At 48.6% G+C, this 19,585-nt stretch overlaps 1 protein-coding gene across 1 annotated transcript; it reads right to left on the bottom strand.

The window, feature by feature from the left end:
* Positions 1-29: 29 nt before the first annotated feature.
* Positions 30-17,967, bottom strand: SLC25A19 (solute carrier family 25 member 19). Its single transcript, XM_057716584.1, has 7 exons — positions 17,903-17,967; positions 10,833-11,002; positions 10,482-10,637; positions 8,738-8,908; positions 3,465-3,648; positions 2,695-2,825; positions 30-1,622 (listed from the first exon to the last, which is right to left on the bottom strand). Exons 2-7 carry the CDS (start codon positions 10,962-10,964, stop codon positions 1,440-1,442), a joined length of 957 nt encoding a protein of 318 aa, XP_057572567.1. The 5' UTR covers positions 10,965-11,002; positions 17,903-17,967; the 3' UTR covers positions 30-1,439.
* Between the last annotated feature and the right edge of the window lie 1,618 nt (positions 17,968-19,585).

Here is a 19,585-nt window from a genome sequence, read left to right as displayed (position 1 = left end):
AAAAGAAACCAATGAGCAGGAGAGCTGAAAAGAATGAAGTTTACTGCAATGGCATTTCATAAAAAATACATTCGAGCAGCTGCCTCTCTGCAGCTGCAACCCCTGAATGTCAAAACCCTGTGGGTGTGGGAACCCTCCAGCTAAAGGTGAACCTTCATAATCAGCAACTAAGAGCAGGGAAGCTTCAGGATTCTGGGTACCAGACACATCACAAAGCCTCAGACCAGAGATGAGACAGTGATGGCGAGAAGGGGCCCAAGATCTGTGGGGACTGAGAGCCCTGACACCCACCCTGGTGGTGGGGAGTCTTGGGGTGGAAAGTGGTGGTTGTGTTCCGTAGATTTTCTTCTCTTTTAAGCCCCTAACTGTGCCTAGATGGGTGTCTTGTGGGTTCCTGTGCCCTGACGACTCCCATGGCACCAACTGCCTGCACCAGGCTGCCTGCTCCACCCCCTCCTTAGATTCGAGGGTGCACACAGCACCCTGCTGGACCCAGGAGGAGCACCGAGCCGGCAGCTGATGCTCACTGGCCCAGCTGTCAGCTCCCCCACCACCCAGGAGGGCTAACCCAGCCCCAGTGAAAGAGGAGTGATCCCTGGTAGACTGGGGAAAAGGGCTGCTGCCTTAACCCATGCCCCCTCCCCATCAGCACATCCCCGCCTCTACCTGCGGGGTCGCTGGGGTCTGCTTTCCCTAGAGGCCTACGGGCTGTGACCAGCCTATCCAGGGAGAGAACAGCCCAACTGGTGCCTTTATAGACACGAAGATCTGAGCAGGGTGGAGTTTATAACGGAACTGATTCAGCTGGAATTATTCCCCCGGAATTATTCCCCCAGAACTAGAAGCAAAGCTGCCCGAAGGATGCAACTGCTGAGAAAAGTAGAATTTAGGACAGGTAGGAATCCCGTCCCTCATACTTTGGGAGGAGGGAAGTGATCTGGAAGGGAAGATGGAGGACTAAGATAAGGAATGTGCTTTTAGCTTTAATGTCTATTAAATAATTGGTGGGAGTAAGAACCCAAGTGTGGGGACCAGACCCCTGTAAAGGGCCCGATCCCAGCCTCACATTCAAGCTGCGGCCCTGCCCAGAGTCAGGAGAGCTCTCTGGGCAGTTGGGACTAAGACGTACAGGAGGGCAGCTGTTGCCCTGAGTGTGCACCAGACAGAGAAACATTCAACTCCTTCTGACTGGCTGGGCTGGGAACCCGCAGATCAAGTCCCGCATTCTCCCCGTGCTCTCCCATGGAGAACCCCCTTTGCCCTTCTGGTGGAATCCAGGCTGCTGCCCTGCTCTTGGCAGCTCTTCGTGCCCTGGACAGCTGGCCTGGAGGGAGGGACCAGGCAGCACCTCTCAGTGCAACACAGGACTGTAGATCAAGTCTTCTTTCAGGAGGGCGCCTCCAGGGAAAGACCTCAGGCCACCCTTCCTGCCCTCGAGGCTAGCTGTCTGCCTTCTTCATGTGGTGGAAGAGGTTACAGAAGAGCTCGTACCAGAAGAACACAAAGCCGGTGGAGACGGCAGCCTTCAGCAGGCTGGGGGAAAGGCCTTTGAAGCAGCCCTGCGTGCCCTCCTCTCGCAGCACCTGCCTGGCGCAATCCAGGAGGCCCTTGTAGCTTCGAACCTGGGGAGAGGAGGTGACAGAAACATGGGTGTGAGCTCTGTTCTTTTGTCAACACAGAGCCTGGCATGTTCGACCTCCCAGTAAATATTTGCTGGATGAAGGAATGAATATAAAAAAGAATAAGTTAACCTCATTCTTTTGCTTCCAACTGGGCTAATTCAGACTTAACAGATGAAGTGCCTGGAAATCAGCACTGGACAGAGCTCCTTCCTGCCCGGGAGGCTCCCAATGCAGGGGGCCTGGGCCCGATCCCTGGTCAGGGAACTAGATCCTGCATGCTACAACTAAAGATACTGGATGCAGCAATGAAGATCCCACATGTGGCAACGAAAATCCCGTGAGCCACAACTAAGATCCAGCACAGCCTAAATAAAGAAATATTAAAAAAATAATAATAATATGTCATTTGATGTACAGGTCTCTGTCTCAAAAACTTATATCAACTGTCTTGACCTCTAATGGACAGAACAGTTCTCAGAGCTTTCTGAGATGCTCTTCCCAGGTGCTGTTTTTTTTTTTTTTTTTTTTTTATGTATTTATTTTTGGCTGCATTGGGTCCTAGTTGCGGCTCGCGGGATCTTTTATTGCAGCGTGCGGTCTTCTCTCTAGTTGTGTCGCGTGGGTTTTTTCTCTTCTCTAGTTGTGGCGCGCAGGCTCCAGGGCGTGTAGCCTCTGTAGTTTGTGGCACGGCGGCCCTCTAGTTGAGGCGTGAGAGCTCAGTAGTTATGGTGCACAGGCTTGGTTGCCCCTCGGCACATGGGATCTTAGTTCCCTGATCAGGGATTGAACCCGTGTCCCCTGCATTGAAAGGGCGATTCTTTACCACTGCACCATCAGGGAAGTCCCTCCTGGGTGCTTCCTGAGGATGCTCTTCACGTCCTCAAATGTGGCTCGAATAAAATTTTCCAATTCTTTCTTACATTGACGGATTAATTTTTCGACACCGCAGACAGGCTGGGGGCCGAGAGGACTGTGGGGGTTAAAGCTGCCAGACGGGCAGGAGCTGACCCCGGCTCCTTCACATGCCCAGTGATGGGCCAGGGTCAGAGCAGTCTGCGGGGGGACGGCTTACCTGGCCAAAAGAGGCTCGGGCCTGCTCAAACCCTCCGACCTGCAGCCGCTTCTTGAAGAGGTCCAGGGGGTACGTGAGGGTCTTGCTAATGACTCCAGCTCCGCTGCCACAAAGCAGATTTTTGAAGTTCCCTGAACCAAAGAAGTGGGATGCAGGGGGAAAATGAGAGAAGTGCAACCTAGGGTAAACTTCAAGGGTATACAGTCTAATCCTTGGCCATAAACCAAAACCTACAGCATCCTTGATCTCAGAAGAATGTAATCCAGGAGTGAGAGAACCGAACACAGCCACTTTCTCTGCAAGAACGACGACGGACTGCAGATCGGACAGGCTGGTGGCAGCAGGGGTGGGAGCCTTTAACAGAAACCACCCCAGCTGGAGGTGACGAGGCCTGCAGGCTCTGCCACATGGCTCAGCTCAAGGCCCGGGAGGGACCAGGATGCCCATCCTCTCCCCCAGCCTCCCCAGATGAAAACCAAACCAAACACGTAAGCAAAACCGGGCTGTTTGCAAGTTGAACCTTGGACAAAAGCGAGCACCACGAGCGGCAGTTGGAAATAACAGTGGCAAGAGCCGAAAGAAGTAAAGTCATCTGTGGGTGCGTGCGTTTGTTTTGCTGGCTGCCTTACAGAGCTGGGGCTTCAGAGATCCGTGGTGTCTTAGCTTCTGCAGGGAAACTTTATTTCCTCTCCGATTCAGAAAGAGATGCTACGGCCTGGGGGTGGGGCGGAGCAGGCCCCAGACTCCCTTTCCCGTGAGGGCAATCTCACCGTTCTTCTTTCCTTCGGCTGGCATGGCCCACTCATACGCGTGCTTCAAGGAGCTGTAGACGGAGAACTGGAACCCGGCATAAGGGAATATGGCGATCAAGGTGGGGTTCAAGCCTTTGTAGAAGACCAAGGGGCCTTCGGTCCTGTACATGGTCACCACGGCGTGTCGCAGGGTTTTATAGACCTGGACACAACACGTGCAACGATGAACAACGCTGTTTCAGCCCGAGAACCCAGCCCACCAGGTATATCTCCCCTCGTCTAGAAACCAGCTACCAAGAGCATTAATTCTCCTGCCAAGAGGGCAAAGCAAATGCTGAACAAAAATTCCAAGGGTGGGACTGTCTAGCAGCTCCCCTTCTAGCTATTTACAGGACTGAGATATGCCAAGGAGTGCACAAAAGTATGCGGAACGGCAAAAAGTGCAAAGTCCACCCTTGGGTGATCGGTTATATAAATTACGGCACACCTGTTCAAAAGAACATAGTGTACCCGTTAAAACAGAAAGATGGAATCTACACGACCGCTAGGCAATAATCCCCCAAATATATATTGACAATTAAGTGAACCCAGCAAGATGTGAAGAGCGGGCATAGTGTCTGTGGAGGAGACAAACTGTATGCAGAGATTATCTGCCCCCCAACGACACGCAAGGAAGGAGGAACCGGTAACATTATTACCTCCACGGAGGGAAACGGGGGTACGGGGGAGGGAGCCAGGGGAGGAGGGAGACTCACTATTACCATTTTATGCTATTTGGACTTTTTGTCACATGCACAGACTTAACGTTTCTTAAACTGCCAACAGGTGACCTTTATGCACGAAGACCGCGGACCACTGATTTTTTTTTAGTATGCTTCTATTCCACATATTCTTTGCAATGGACGAGAGGGGCTGACTCCGCCTGGCTGTGGGTACAGTGAAGCACTGCACTGACAGACGGTGACTGAGGGAAAGTCTGTACCACCCCTACGCCCCTTCACACTTGGCTCCCAGATGCTGGCAGCCACACTGAAGGCTTTCGCCCCAGGGACTTGCATGAAAGGGCCGGGCCTCAGAGGAAGGCCATCAGGGAACAAGCCTGCCCACGCACCAGTCCCATTCTGCTTTCTGCAGCCCCTCTTAACACCAAGCTGGCAGCCAAGAGTAACCAGACATTTGATGAAAGCCTCGCCCAAAACAGAGGCCAAAATGACTGCTGAGGGGCAGAAGTCATTAGGAAGGAAGACCGTACAGATAGCAGAAGAAAACTAAAGGAGAAAGAAACCACTCACGAAATTATAACTAATATCCTCACACCATAAAGAAGGCATCACCTTCATGGTAAAAGCAGGGGATCTATTTTAAAAAGAGGTAAGATTCAGACAACAAGAAAAAGCTCTTGAGAGAAAATCTTTGTGACTCTGAGTTGGGCAAAGGTTTCTTAGATAAAACATCAAAAGCAAAATCCATAAAAGAACAAATTGATAAATGGGACTTTGTCAAAATTCAAGACATCTGCTCTTTGAAAGATACTGTAAGGAAAGGAAAAGATAGCCACAGACTCAGAAAATATTTGTAACATAAAAACAGCAAACCACCCAATAGAAAAATGGACAATTTGAACAGATACTTCACCAAAGAAGGTATAGAGACGGCAAATAAACACGTAAAAGGATGCTCAATATCATTAAAGAAATTTAAATAAAAACCACAATGAGATACCACTATTCACACCTATTAGAGTGGCTAAAATTTAAAAGAATAAAACAAAAATATGAAACGCAGGATACTAAGTATTGGTGAGGAGAAGGAGCAGCCAGACCTGCTGGTGGGAACACAAAGGGGCACAGCCGCACAGGAGACAGCTTGCCTTTTTCTTATACAATTAAACACTCCTTACCATACAGCCCAGCAACCCCGCCCCTCGGAATTGACCAAGAGAAATGAAACGTTCACACAATAACCTGTATGTGAATGTTTATAGTGGCTTTATTCATACCTGCCCCAAACTGGAGAACAACCCCAAAGTCTCTGAACGAACAAACCACGATTCTTCCACATGATGGAATATTACTCAGCAATAAAGAGGAAGGAGCCAACTCCTCACTGGTACCCCACGGACGCATCTCAGTTGCATCTACCAAGTGAAGGGAACCTGCTCAAACGACTACACAGGCATAATTCCATTTATGTAACATTTTGGAAAAGGCAGAGCTTCAGACGGAAAACAGACCCGTGGTTACCGAAGGCTGGAGGTGGGGAGGAGCAAACTACAAAGGGCAGGAGGAAATCGGAGGGTGGGGGGGTGACAGGCTTTCTGTTTTATATCTTGATTGTGGTGCTGGTTACGTGACTGTATGCATTTGTCAAAAGTCCAAGAACTGTGTGCTAAAAAGAGTGGATTTTACTGTGCATGTAAGTTACACGTTAATAAACCTGACTAAAACAAACAAACCAAAGAACAGTTCTTAGGAGCCAACGTGCGTCAGCAGACAGTTGTTTAAACTCAATAGCGGGCCCAAATGATAAAAGTAGGGAAACCTCCCAGATGGTAAATGGAAGATAGGTCAATCAGAGGATCAATCCAGGATGTCTAATGTCCAACTGACACGAACTCTAGAAAGAAAGAAAAGAAGACAGAGGGCAGGCAATTGTGAATAAATAATTCATGACCATTTCCCAGGCATGAAGAACATCAGTGTCCGGGGGCTTCCCTGGTGGTCCAGTGGCTAAGATTCCACGCTCCCAATGCAGAGGGGCCCAGGTTTGATCCGGGCAGGGAACTAGATCCCACGTGCTGCACCTAAGAGTTTGCATGCCACAGTGAAGATCCCGTGTGCCACAACTAAGACCCAGCGCAGCCAAATATATATATATATACACATAAAAGAACATGAGTATCCCGACTAAAGGGCCCAGGAAGTGCCCATCACGATGAATGAAAGAGACGTGCCCCAGGGCACTTCAATGGTAAATTTCCAGAATGCTAGGGATCAAGAAAAGATCCTGAAAGTTCCCAAGAGGGCGAAGTGGATAGTTTCATATAAAGGGTCAGTCATCAGAATGGTTCTGGACGTCTCTTCAGCAACACCAAGGGCTACTGAGAATCCTCAGTTAAGTGTAAGAGGAAAATAAAGGCATTTCCTATCAAGGCTCCTGTAAGGAACTTATACCTCAGGATGTGCTTGAGGGACTAATCAAGAAAGAGAAGACATGGGATCCCACGTGAGAATTCCTAAGAAAATAGCTGGCCATAGTCCTGGAGCAAACAGTCCAGATTGAAGTCAGAGGGTGAAGGGTTCAAGGCTGGGGGCCTCCAGGAAGAGGAGTATAAAAATGTGGGACTGATGACCACAGGCTGATGTTATTGAGAGAGTGTTTGAAGCATGTAAGCATGTAGAAAGCTAGACAAACAAAACACAACGTGATTGCCAACTTCAGGAAAGACAAAGATAGAAAATATAACCATAATCAATTTTGAGGCTCAGCAGTAACATTTACATTATCATAATAGCATAAACTGAGTACTGATTTAGCCAAAATCTATTAATCAGTTGTACTGTACTCAGGGGAGGAAGCACAAGTACACACAGGGTGATGGTAAAAGAGGCAAATCCTCATCTTCCACAGTAGTGGTCAGTAGTTAATGTCCATAATTGAAAAATAAGAAGGAAAGGGAGAAAGAGAGCATGTTACTTTGAATTAAGAAGTAAATTATGGAAGAAACAGATACAAAAATTAAAAGTGGTTGCCTCTGGGAAATAAAATCGGGGGGGGGGCGTGGCTGGTGTTTTTTCATTATAATTCATGAAGAACTGTCTGTCTTTTTAAGCTTTACACATCTCATAGATTTTTTTTTTTTTTAAGAAATGTGAGGGATTTCCCTGGTGGTGCAGTGGTTAAGACTCCGTGCTCCCAATGCAGGGGGGCTGGGGTTCGATCCCTGGTCAGGGAACTAGATCCCACATGCGTACCACAACTAAGGAGCCCGCCTGCAGCAACTAAGGAGCCAGTGAACCGCAACTAAGGAGCCTCCCAGCTGCAACTAAGGAGCACATGTACCACAACTAAGAAGCCCACGTGCCACAACTAAGGAGCCGGCAAGCAGCAACTAAGGAGCACACCTGCCACAACTAAGACCCAGCACAACCAAGTAAATAAACAAATATTAAAGAAGGAAGGAAGGAAGAAAGGAAGAAAGAAAAAGAAAGAGAAAGAAAGGTAGATGTAAGGATTCACACTATGGATGCTACTAGTCTAAAGAAGGTGGAGAGTTTTGCACTTTTTAAATAAGTCTTTTCCCCTCACTTTCACATACAATTTTCCAGCCATTCCAGAATCTAGAATCCAGCATCTCAATTGTCTAAGCCTAAGAAGAAATATGCTATTCTATTCTTACTTACTGTCTTACCTTTTTCCTTCTCATAGACTTGGACTAAAGGTTGGAAAGTAACAGAAGAGGATTACAGCACACGCAGCACAGAGAAACTGAAGGACTGTCACTAGCCATTCTCTTCATCCCAGCAGCCACCACGTTGCTGAGGTCTGTCCCTTTATAAACCGTTCCCCTCCGTTTCTCTGCTCCCTTCCCATGACCCTTCATCTCATTTCTCCACCAAATCTCTATTTTCCATTGCAGTGTCACACAGAGCAACCCATCTCTCATGCCCCAGTCGTTTTCTTCTAGACTGTTCCTGGGGCACTTTGCCCTCCTCAACCAAAAAATTAATCAGAACATCTCCTAAAAAAAAGGGGGTCACCTGGCCCAGGATCTCCTCCCAAGGGTACACCAAAAAATGGCAGAACTGAAATCACAGTTATGCTTGGCTGGTCCCAGATCAAGCCTCTCTCCCAAAAATATCCTATGCTGTTCTTACGTATGTCCAGGAAACAGAGGTCATGGGGAGAGGTATTTCAGAGTTTAATCCCTCGCTTTCACTCAGTCAGCCCTTCCTCGAGTCTGACTCAATGATCCCATTTCCTCCAATCCATTCTTCCTGGAAACCAAAGCATCCCTCCCAATAATACAGCGATAGGACCCAAGTCTCACCGTCCCCGACGCCTTCCCCCGCCCCGTTTGGTATTTGTTCTGTTTCCCCACAGGTTCTGTGTCCCCTGTGAGGCTGTGAGCACCCTGCCTGGCTCCAAGCACCACCGTGGGTTGCAGAAACAGGCTGAAGGACGGCCTGTAACCCCAGGCCCCCCAGCTCCGTTCCCTCTCAGGAAAGGGGCCCTCACCCTAGGGCCCCCTCCATCCCTCGGGCACCCCTCCTTCTTGCCCGGCCACTTACCTTGGGCTCACCCTGAGCTGCAAAGCGGGTACGCAACACGTCCACAGGATGCACAGCGAGGGTGGCCACGCAGGCTGACAGGCCACCGCACACAAAATGCACGGAGAAGTCGCGGGCGTCACGCACGCTGGCCCTGTGCACCAGCTCGGTGAGCACTTCAAATGACAAAAACTGCAAGAGTGCGTGACAATGTCATGGATAGACACCCCCCGAATGTACCCGTGACCCGGGGGGGCCCGTCCTAGGCACCAGGAGATATTCTTCTTAAGCAGGTACAGAATCCAATAAACATATAACTTTGTGCAAAGCTCACATGCCTTTCATACTCTGAGCAGAGCCAAATAGTCAAGGGTAAAGAAAATATATAAGAGGGACTTCCCTGGCAGTCCAGTGGTTAAGACTTCGCACTTCCACTGCAGCGCACAGGTCTGACCCCTGGTTGGGGAACTGAGATCCCCCATGCCGCGGCTCGGCCATAAAAAAAAAAAAAACACACACACACATGAAAATTTTTATATCAGAAAATTCTACTCAGGAATTCCCTGGCAGTCCAGTTGGTTAGGACTTGGTGCTTTCACTGCTTGTGGTCCCGGGTTCAATCCCTAGTGGGGGAACTGAGACCCTGCAAGCCGCGCAGAGAGGCCAAAAAAAGAAGAGAGAGAAAGAAAAAAAAATCTACTCATCACTTAGTTTCCTGAGATCTGGGAAAAGATGGCCATTATCTGATTCTAGGCCGGGGACCCCTTCAGTGCAGCCAGCAGTGGCCCTGTTTGAGAAGCATTCTGCCTGGAGCTGAAATTCTGTTGGGAGAACTCCACATATTCCATATTCTGTGGTGGAAGGCCCCCTTGGGCTCAGATCCTTCTGCAGCCAACTCAAGAAGGCTCAGGGTCCTGAGAGCACACGTCACTGCGTTTACCCATCAGGACACAGTGTCGGCCGGGTGCAGAGACGGGGCGGCGGGGGCACGTGCCCGGAGCAGCCACTGCAGCGCCACGGGAGGAGCAGGCAGGGACCGCTCTGCTGCCAGCGGCCCAGGTGGGCATCCTGGCTCTGCCACTTTCTGGCTCGTGACGTTGGCTGGGCTGATGACATAAGCTCTCTCTGCCTCAGGCTTCTCATGTGTAAAATAGAGGTGGCAACAGAACCTACCAGAGGGCTGTCATGGGTGGCGGATGTGAAGTGCTTCACCTGGGGCCTGGGCCCCACGAGCACTGTGCAGGTTGGCTACTTCCATCACCGCTACTGTACAGCTACTGGCAAGACGCCATGGGGTACACTGGCGCTGGGCTGGACAAAAGAAGCCTGGATCCTAAGCCCAGCCTCGCCAGCTACAGGCTGTGAGGCCTCAGGCAGCTCACTCAACCTCTCTGCGACCCACATAACACCTGCTCCACCTTCCTTGCAGTGCTGTTGCGAAGTTCAAAGGAAGCACAGATGTGAAAATGCTATTTTGAACAATGAAAAGCATTTGTGTTGCCATTTGCTAAGCCGCTCTGGGCCCGGCATCAAGTCTCCTAGGTGCAGCACCTCACGGTTGGGGGACATGGGTAAGGGGACACCTATGGTACAGTTCTCACTGTGTCTTCATTTGCCAGGTAGCTTCCCAGCCAAGACGAATGAGAAGTGTGTGACCACCTCCTGCTGCCCTACCCCCGGGCAGCCCGGGTGCACCCCCACCACCCTGGGCTCCCCTATTATGCAACGTGACCTCGGGGGACTGGCCGCTTCCCCTGCCACCTACTTGGACAGCTCCATAGCCTATGGAGAGAAGCTGGGCAGGGATGTGTCCTTTCCAGAATGCTGTTGGGCCCTCCTCTTGCAAAATCTGTCTCCCAGCCTGCAGGATCCCGTGGTATTTTGCATTGGGGTCAGTGCGAGACAGGCGCTCGATCTGAAGCTAGGAATCGAAATTGGAATGCTCAGGACGATGGGAAAGGGGGGTGGGAAGGAGGGATTTCAGAGAAGGCAACAAAGGCAACAAAGTGCTTCTCTTTGACAAAACTGCAAGCTCCAGGAACTGCTTTGGCTAAAAAAAAAAAAAAAAGTGAACTTGTCCTCTAGCCTGTTACATGGAAAAAGGGGAAAAGGGTACCTGGAAACGGATCTTGATGACGTCCAGGGGGCTGATCAGCACCCGAGTGACCAGTCCAGACACAGACCCAGCCACGGCCACTTCGAGATTGGAGATATTCCTGCCGTCTGCCCTGGGGTCATAGCCCACCATCCCTGCCTCTGGCCCATACGATGTCCATCAGCTTCGAGCTAAATGCAAGAGACATGGAGTAAACACCAGAGCAAGTTCTTAGGGTCCCAGCTCACACATCACTCCTCAGAGCAGCCCTCCCGGACCAGCCCCGCCTGAAGCAGTGCCCACATCCCTTTTCTCTCCTTATCCTACTTTATTCTTCTTTAGAGCATTTATGTACCAGACATTGATTCCGTACATTTGTTTCTTGTCTATCTCCCCACTGGAATTTGAGCCTATGAAAACCTGGCCTTGGTCTCATTTGTCCATCCCTGTAATTCCAGTGCCTGGAAGAGAGCCCACCACAGTAACTGCTTATAATATTTGCTGATTGAGTGAATGAACAGGCTTGACAGGAAATAGTTCACTTCCAGAGATCCGCTGGCTTTCCAAGACACCTGACTTTATGTCCAGCTCCTGCCTGAGGTGAAGTGCCCTGCCTTAGCGTGAGGGCAGAGCCCACGGAAGCTGAACGCCGAGGGGGGACCCTCAGACACGTAGGCTCCAGGAACGGGGCCTGGGATTCTCTAACAAGCCCCCAGGATCCAAAAGACCCTGAGTCCTTCTGCACCTCTCTTCCCCATTCTCTGCACACACCACAGGCTCACCCACAGCAGTGGAGCTGAGTTATACTGTGAAATGATGGAGGCCCACCTCTTCAACCTCACCCTGGACCACTCTTCAGTCTCTTCAGCCAGGTGAGCTCAGTGCTTCTTCTTCTTTTTTTTTAAGATTTATTTTATCATTTATTTATTTTATTTATTTAATTTTTTGCTGCGCTGGGTCTTCGTTGCTGAGCACAGGCTTTCTCTAGTGGTGAGCGGGGGCTACTCTTCATTGCGGTGCACGGGTCTCTCATTGCGGTAGCTTCTCTTGTTGTGGAGCATGGGCTCTAGGTGTGCAGGCTTCAGTAGTTGTGGCACATGGGCTCAGCAGATGTGGCTCACAGGCTCTAGAGCGCAGGCTTGGTAGTTGTGGTGCACAGGCTTAGTTGCTCTGTGGCATGTGGGATCTTCCTGGCCCAGGGATCGAACCTGTGTCCCCTGAATTGGTACATGGATTCTTAACCACTGAGCCACCAGGGAAGTCCAGTACGTGACACTTTTTTTTAAAAATTAATTAATTAATTAATTTATTGGCTATGTTGGGTCTTTGCTGCTGCACACAGGCTTTCACTATTTGCAACGAGCGGGGGCTACTCTTCATTGTGGTGCGCGGGCTCCTCATTGCCGTGGCTTCTCTTGTTGCGGAGCATGGGCTCTAGGTGCACGGGCTTCAGTAGTTGCAGCACATGGGCTCAACAGTTGTGGCTCACAGGCTCTAGAGTGCAGGCTGAACAGTTGTGGCACACGGGCTTAGTTGCTCCTCGGCATGTGGGATCTTCCTGGAGCAGGGCTCGAACCCAGGTCCCCTGCATTGGCAGGGGGATTCTCAACCACTGCGCCACCTAGAAGTCCAGTATGTGGCTTTTAAAATGCATAATGTCATAAAGCAAGATTCCATGTTACTACAAGATCTTCATAAATATTTTATTTTTTTTATTTTATTTTATTTTTTTTTTTGGCGCACGGGCTTAGTTGCTCCGTGGCATGTGGGATCTTCCTGGAGCAGGGATCGAACCCATGTCCCCTGCCTTGGCAGGCAGGTTCTCAACCACTGCGCCACCTAGGAAGCCCATAAATATCATTTTAAATGGCTGGATCATATTACATTGAATAGCTGTGTCATAATTTGCTGGGCACTGGGATTTTTTAAAAACTATTTTAAAATATCTAATTCCAGGGACTTCCCTGGCAGGTCCAGTGGTTAAGACTCTACGCTTCCACTGCAGGGGGCACGGGTTCGATCTCTTGCTGGGCAACTAAGATCCTCCGTGCTGCACAGTACAGCCAAAAACCCAAAAACCTAATTCCATTTTTATCCAGAGCAGAGTTTCTCAAGCTCAGCACTGACGACATTTTAGAACGGAGACTTCTTTGTAGTTGGGGGCTACCCTGTCATTGTAGGGTGTTTAGCAGCACCCCGGTCTCTACCCACCAGATGCCAGGACCCCCCACACGCCCCTTGTGACAATCAAAAATGTCTCGACACTGACAAATGCCTCTTGGGGTACAAGACGGCCCCTGGTTGAGAACCGCTGCTCTAGAGAAACACTAGCACATGCGTGTAAAATGTCATGCACTGCATCACTATTTATAAAACTGGATATAATGCAAATGATTTTAAATAGAGGGATGGACACTACGTCGCATCCAGGCAGTGGAACACCATGCAGCTGCTAAAAAGGAGGAGCCAGAGCTAAACACACACTGGAAAGGATGTCCACAACTGACTGAAACATGAGAAAAGTAGGTTTCAGAACAGTATGTTTGTCTAGGGTAACCCCACTTTTGCAAAAGAAAAACAGTAAGACCTCCATACGCCCTGTACAGTCGTATAAAGCCAAGGGGGAATGTCTGTAAGGACATACACACCCACAGGTTGGTAAGGTTACCTTTGTAGAGGAGGGTTGGCAACGGAAGGCAGATTCCTCCCCCTTTATTTTTGGCCACGCCGTGTGGCGGGCGGGATCTTAGTTCCCTGACCAGGGTGAACTCAGGGCCCCTGCAGTGGAAGCACAGCGTCCTAACCACCAGACCACCAGGGAATTCCCTCCCTCTTTCTTTATACAATTCTATATTGTGTGACTTCATTATGGCCAGCCACCCCAAACCCCAAGTAAAACTAAATGTAAAATGACTTTCAAAGAGACCTCAGAATTAAACTAGTTCTTGAATACCTTTAGCAACAAGGAAGTCAGGGCCCACACAGGGACACCTTCACCTCACTATTGTTTCTTTTTCTCCTCTCACCCTCCCTGGAACTCCATCCATACCACTCCCTCAGCCCCAAGCCCTCACTTTTCTGAAACTACCAAAGTAGCACTCCAATCCATCCTTAAAATTAACAAGACATTTCCATGGGGCTCGATCGGCAAAGTATTGTAAAATATCTTATTGAAAGTCTAATGGGGGAGTTCCTTGGCAGTCCAGTGGTTAAGACTTGGCACTTTCACTGCTGGGGCCCAGGTTCGATCCCTGGTTGGGGAACTAAGTTCCCGCAAGCCACAGGACACTGCCAAAAAAAAAAAGTCTAATGGTATGAAAACTTGCAACCCCCGCCAGGAATGTGCCCACTCCCTGGTAACTTCTCCCCAGATCCACAAAGGAGGAGACCTGGGCTTTCCCAACAACTTCTCTGTGACATTAACTCAAGCTGCTACTCCCCAGGCACCAGTGAGGAGCAGTTTAAACACGGGGCAGGTGATTGAGAGGCAGAGCCTCTCGGGAGGTTGCCCAGGGACTGCTCAGTCACACTGAGCAGTATCAGTTCCCTGCTGTCATGGAGGGAAGGAGGCATTTCTATAAATATGCAGCTCTGCACAGCTGGACATAACCTTAAACCTCAGGTCAAGAAACCTGAGTTCAAATTCTGTCTCTCTCATGTCCCTTGGGCAGGTTTATTTAACCTAGGCTCAGCTTTTTCTTCTGGAAAATGGGAATGATGGTGGCCCTGCCCAGCCAGATTCCTGGGAGGATCACGCAAGATACTATACATGATAAGCTCTGTGAAAAAGGTAAAAGTCTTATTCATGTGAAAGGGCTTGTTAAATACAATTCAGCAGTGGCCTTACTTTTTCTGCTTGTTCAAAATTTCTTTCTTGTACCAAAAAGCCTTGATATTGTCAACTATAAATTGGCACTTGCCATCTGTCTCTACTACAATGATTAAATCACACGTGCTGGTGCAGCTGCTGACTTTCAGCATCCCATGAAGGGAATTCAGGGTGGAGACCAGGAACGAGGGACTTCCGTGCTTTGGAAAACTGGCCGGACAGAACAGGTCTTCAGATAGTTGGATGTTTTCAGGAGCTCATTGTATGAGCCTAACCCCTGCATCTCCTTCTATCTAGAAAAGCACTAAATCCCTACACGGTGACGTCTGCTCCTCGTGACTAGCAGAAACCCCCTACAAAAAAATGTATTTGATTACATGTACTCCTCCTTTACCAAGAATACATTTATACTAATCCTCCCCCCTGCCTCTTTGGAACAGTTTCTCAGAGATATCTGGGATGCTGTCTCCTGGGCTGCAGTCCTCATTTTGCCCCAAATAAACTCAACTCACAACTCTCACATTGAGCAACTTTTTTAAGTCAACAGTTTTGGCGACCATGGATAAGGGACCCAGAGTGGACTTCTCTCCTTTGCTTAAACTCTGCGAGGAGCCCGAGCCTTGGTACCAGCAGAGGCCCCTTGCGCCCCATCCGCCTCCTGGGAGAGTCCAGACGAATTTGGGTAAGTCTCTCCTGGTTCTCGGATCTCCAGTATTGGTTGATGATCCTTAGTTTTATTTGGTGGTGTAGCAGGTACCTGCCTCCTCCCAGCTGAAAAATACTGGGGGGGAGGGGGGGCCTGGTTGAAAGATATCAGGGAAATACCCACCCAGTGGAAAAATACTGGGTGGGGCTCAGTTGAAACATAGCGAGGAATACCCACCAGGTGAAAGATCCTGGGGGGCCTGGTTGAAAGATACCAGGGGAATACCCACCCAGCTGAAAGATACTGGGGGGTGGTGGTGAAAGATACTGGGGAATAGCCACCCAGGTGAAAGATCCTGGGGGGCGGGGGGGGGGGTGCTGGTTGAAAGATATCAGAGTTTGCTCAGTTGTAGGAGACTGAGTGGTCTTGGCTGAGTGGTTAGGTGAGAGGCTGATCTGATGCTTTTCCTCAGTTTGGCTGCCTTAATTGAATTTGTTGAGATAAAAGTGAAGATATTACATGAGAGCTTTGCTCCGAAGACAAGGAATAAGAACTCCCAGCCAGTATGGCTCTCTCAGGCGACTGAGAGATTCACAGGAGTGGTGGAGGCAGAGTCCTCATATCGTGCAGTGGTCCCATAGGGAAACCCACTTATTTATTAAAACACTTGCTCACAGGGGGTCGCAAAGTAAGAATTGGCCATTCAGTGATCTGAGCACCTGCGGTGGTCTTTACCTAAGGGAGGACCAAGGCACATAAGAGAGCTGAAACGACTCTGGGGTGATGCCTAGAGGAGTTAAGCTCACAAGCAGCACACTGGCCCACCACACAATTTCACTAGTTTTTTTATCCCAGACAAATTCAACTTTAAAATGGGAAATACAGCCTCTCACCGAAACATGGGGTATCAGAAGGCCAGTCTCTTTCTAACACCCCGGCCAGGTTTATGTACGTACAAAAACTTATACTTGCAAGTACCTACTTAAATGGGAAAGTTATACTAAGGGAGATCTCAACCTAAAATGACCAAATTGGGGTTCTTCTGATAGTCCAAAAAACATTTTTGCGCACACAGTTAGAAGGAAAAAAAAGCCAGCCGTAAGAACTAACAGACTAAATGGAATGCTTACTTTGATTGTTATCTGGAAGCTTCTAAAAGAGGTAATCATAGAGTAACTTCTTTGCAGGAAACCAACAATTACTTGAAACTATATCAGGCCAACTCTTCAAAACCATTTTAAAAAAAGGAAACGGGGTAACTACGAAAATTATGAACCTTCAATTGCGTCAATTAAGTACACGATGCAGGTCAAAGGTTTAATCGACCCCATTTAATTCCCAACCAGTAGAAAAAGCTAGTTTGAAAAAAAAAAAATTCTCTTCAGAGTTCTGACCCTAAGGGAATAAGTCCTACTAAGGGGAACCTGATTTTCTCTCTCTCTGCCTTGAGACCAGAGTTCTCAGGAACAAATATCTGCTCTAAACCATTTCTAATTCCTGAGACTGAAAAGGAAAAAAAAAACAACTGGAAGAAGCCCTTAAAAATTTTTCTTATTCCAACCGTTTATAAACTAGTCAGTGAGTTTTTATATTGTGATATCTAATTTATGACTAAGTTTGGAAAATGAAGCTTTGAGATCTCTCGTTTTGTCTGTCTGGATATATGTATGTCTCAGTGTGTGTCTGTCTTTAGATATCGTTGTTGAGGTTAATTTGTAAATGAGCTCTATTTGATTGGCTTAAGGAAAAATAGGCACTTACAAATCGAACAATTCTAAGTACAAGAGAAATTAAGTAAATAAATTTCAGTTTCACGTGAACTGGGAAATATTTAGTATCAAATTAATAACATATTAATGTTTGTTGACTTAATTGTGGCTCCAAAAATAATCCAAAGCCCACCAATTCTTTTACCACTCCCAAAACCTTCCCTATTTATCTTAAGAGGCTTGTAAGTATTAAGCAAAGGGGAAACAAAGTCATCTTAGAACAGTTTCTCAAAGCTATCTGGGATGCTGTCTCCCAGGCTGCAGTCCTAATTTTGCCCCAAATAAACTCAACTGGCAACTCTCATCTTGTGCAATTTTTTTAGTTGACACTATTTATCTAAAGAGACAAAATAAACATGAAATATAATTATATGCAGTATATAATAAAGTACCCAGAAGATGGGGGGGGCCCCCACTGGTGTGAGTGACAGGGGTGTGTGTGTGTGTGTGTGTCTTCGCCATCCCTGCTTTTACTGCGGAAAAGGGGTTCAGGAATGCAGGTGCCCCGCGGTGAGCGTGTGTGCCCGTGAGCCCACGTGCTCAGCTGAGGGGTCTCTGCAGATGTCCCCGCGTGTGGACACAAGTGTCCACCTGTGCTCCAGGGCGTGTTTTTTCTCCCCGAGTCCGCGAAAACGCTCGCGAGGTAGGCACCGGCGCGTACAGGTGCCCGGGGTGTGTCCAGGGTTTTGCTTCCTCCGTCCCTGAAGATGCTTCTCAGGTCAGACGTGACACGTGTGGGTACAGTCCCCGCCCCCGCGTGAATACCTGCGCCTGTGGGCTCCCCTGGGGAGCGAGGGTGCAAGTCCCCGAGCGGAGTGCGACGAGGGAGGAGGTAGAGGTCACTCACCCGGCTCAGAGGGCGCGGCCCGGCTCCCCGCGCTCTTCTCTCCCTCCCTCCTCACGCAGTCTAACTGCAAAACTTAACTGAGCTTGGCAGTAACTGACGGGCTTCTGGGCCAATCACCGCGCAGCTTCCGACAGACGCTGGACCAATGGTTGAACAGTCGTCCTCCCCGACCAACGCCTATTGCAAGGTATTGCTGGGTAATGTAGTCCTCCGCTACCAAGGCCGGCTCCCTGCGAGGCGCAGAGCCTACTAGGAGATGTAGTCCCTCGGCGCGCGCGTGCGCAAATGTTACCCACGGGTCGGAAGGAGGTGTGTCCCGAATCCAGGCTGCGCCCTTGGAGGTCGCAGCGCTAAGTGGCGTGTTCCTTGGATCAGGTTGCTGGCGGGCGGAAGTTTAGGGCGCGCTGAACTTGACCCGCTTTCCTCAAAACTTTCATAGCTCCAGTACCCGGATAATCTAAACTTGGGAAAGATGGCGGGAAGTTTAGTAAAAGCCTGGAGGGCGTGGGGGAAAGAACAGATGAGTTTTTAAGGCCAGGATAAGGACGGCAAAAATAGAGAGGTTTTGTTTCCCACTAGGGTTTATTATGCGTAACTCTCGTTATAAAATAATATAAAAATATACAGACACATTACAGAAAATGTAGAAATGAAGGGGGAAGTGACTCATCCTACCGCTGTCACGCAAGTAGTATCAGCATTTTGCAGGGCAGTCTTTCTTCCCGATTTTTCACATTAGTGCAATAATTTTGACGCACAATTTAAAGACGTTTTATTGCACAATTTAAAAATGTTTCGGGGACTTCCCTGGCAGTCCAGTGGTTAAGACTGTGCTTCTACTGCAGGGGGCATCGGTTTGCTTCATGGTTGCGGGACTAAGATCCCTGTGCTTTTGCAAATAAATAAATAAAACGTTTCATACACATACAAAAGTGGAGATAATAGCAGATGAACCACCATTTAGTCGTTACTCAGCTTCCACAATTAACCAACTCCTGGTCAGTCTTGTTTTTCTCTATAGCTACACCTAAGTGGTATTGAGTCCAAGCTCGTCCAGGTCCTGCTTGCCATAGGACACACCAATAAATTGAGAGAGGAGTTGTTGTCGCAAGAAATAGCAACTTTACCAGGAAAGCCAGCAGACTGAGAAGATGGGAGACTTGTGTCCCAAAGAACAATCTTGCCTCAGTTAGAATTCGGACTTCTTTTATACTAAAAGGGGAGGGAGTAAAGTCAAACATTTCCCCATTCCCATCAGCTTCCGGAGGGGATGTGTTCATTTCTTCCTCCCTGCAGTCATTCACAGGTGGGCCTGGTCAGGATGTCTCCCGTAAGCTAAACAAAGGTATTTTAGCTTAAAGCTTATTGCCAGGGAGGCAGGGTCCCCAAAGATGGGCCATTGTGTATAATTTAAGCTTATAGGCAACATCTCTTTAGTGATTAACTTGTAGCAAAAGCAATAGAATACAAAGGTTAAAGTAAAAGAAACAGACCCAATATGAAGTCAGATTTGTTCTTCCCTATTACAACACCACCCCCAACATTATTTGGAAGTAAATACCAGACGTGATTTCACCAGTAAGCATTTCAAATCTATCTCTAAAAGACAAGCATTCCCCTTTTAAAACATATCCCCCAAACTATCACCTATCCCCCCAAACAATAATTTCCTAATATTATCAA

Source organism: Hippopotamus amphibius, chromosome 17 (genome assembly GCF_030028045.1).
Source record: "Hippopotamus amphibius kiboko isolate mHipAmp2 chromosome 17, mHipAmp2.hap2, whole genome shotgun sequence".
NCBI classification, from domain to species: domain Eukaryota; kingdom Metazoa; phylum Chordata; class Mammalia; order Artiodactyla; family Hippopotamidae; genus Hippopotamus; species Hippopotamus amphibius.
Note: the sequence above shows the minus strand (reverse complement) of the source record. Positions and strands in the feature narration are given on the sequence as shown.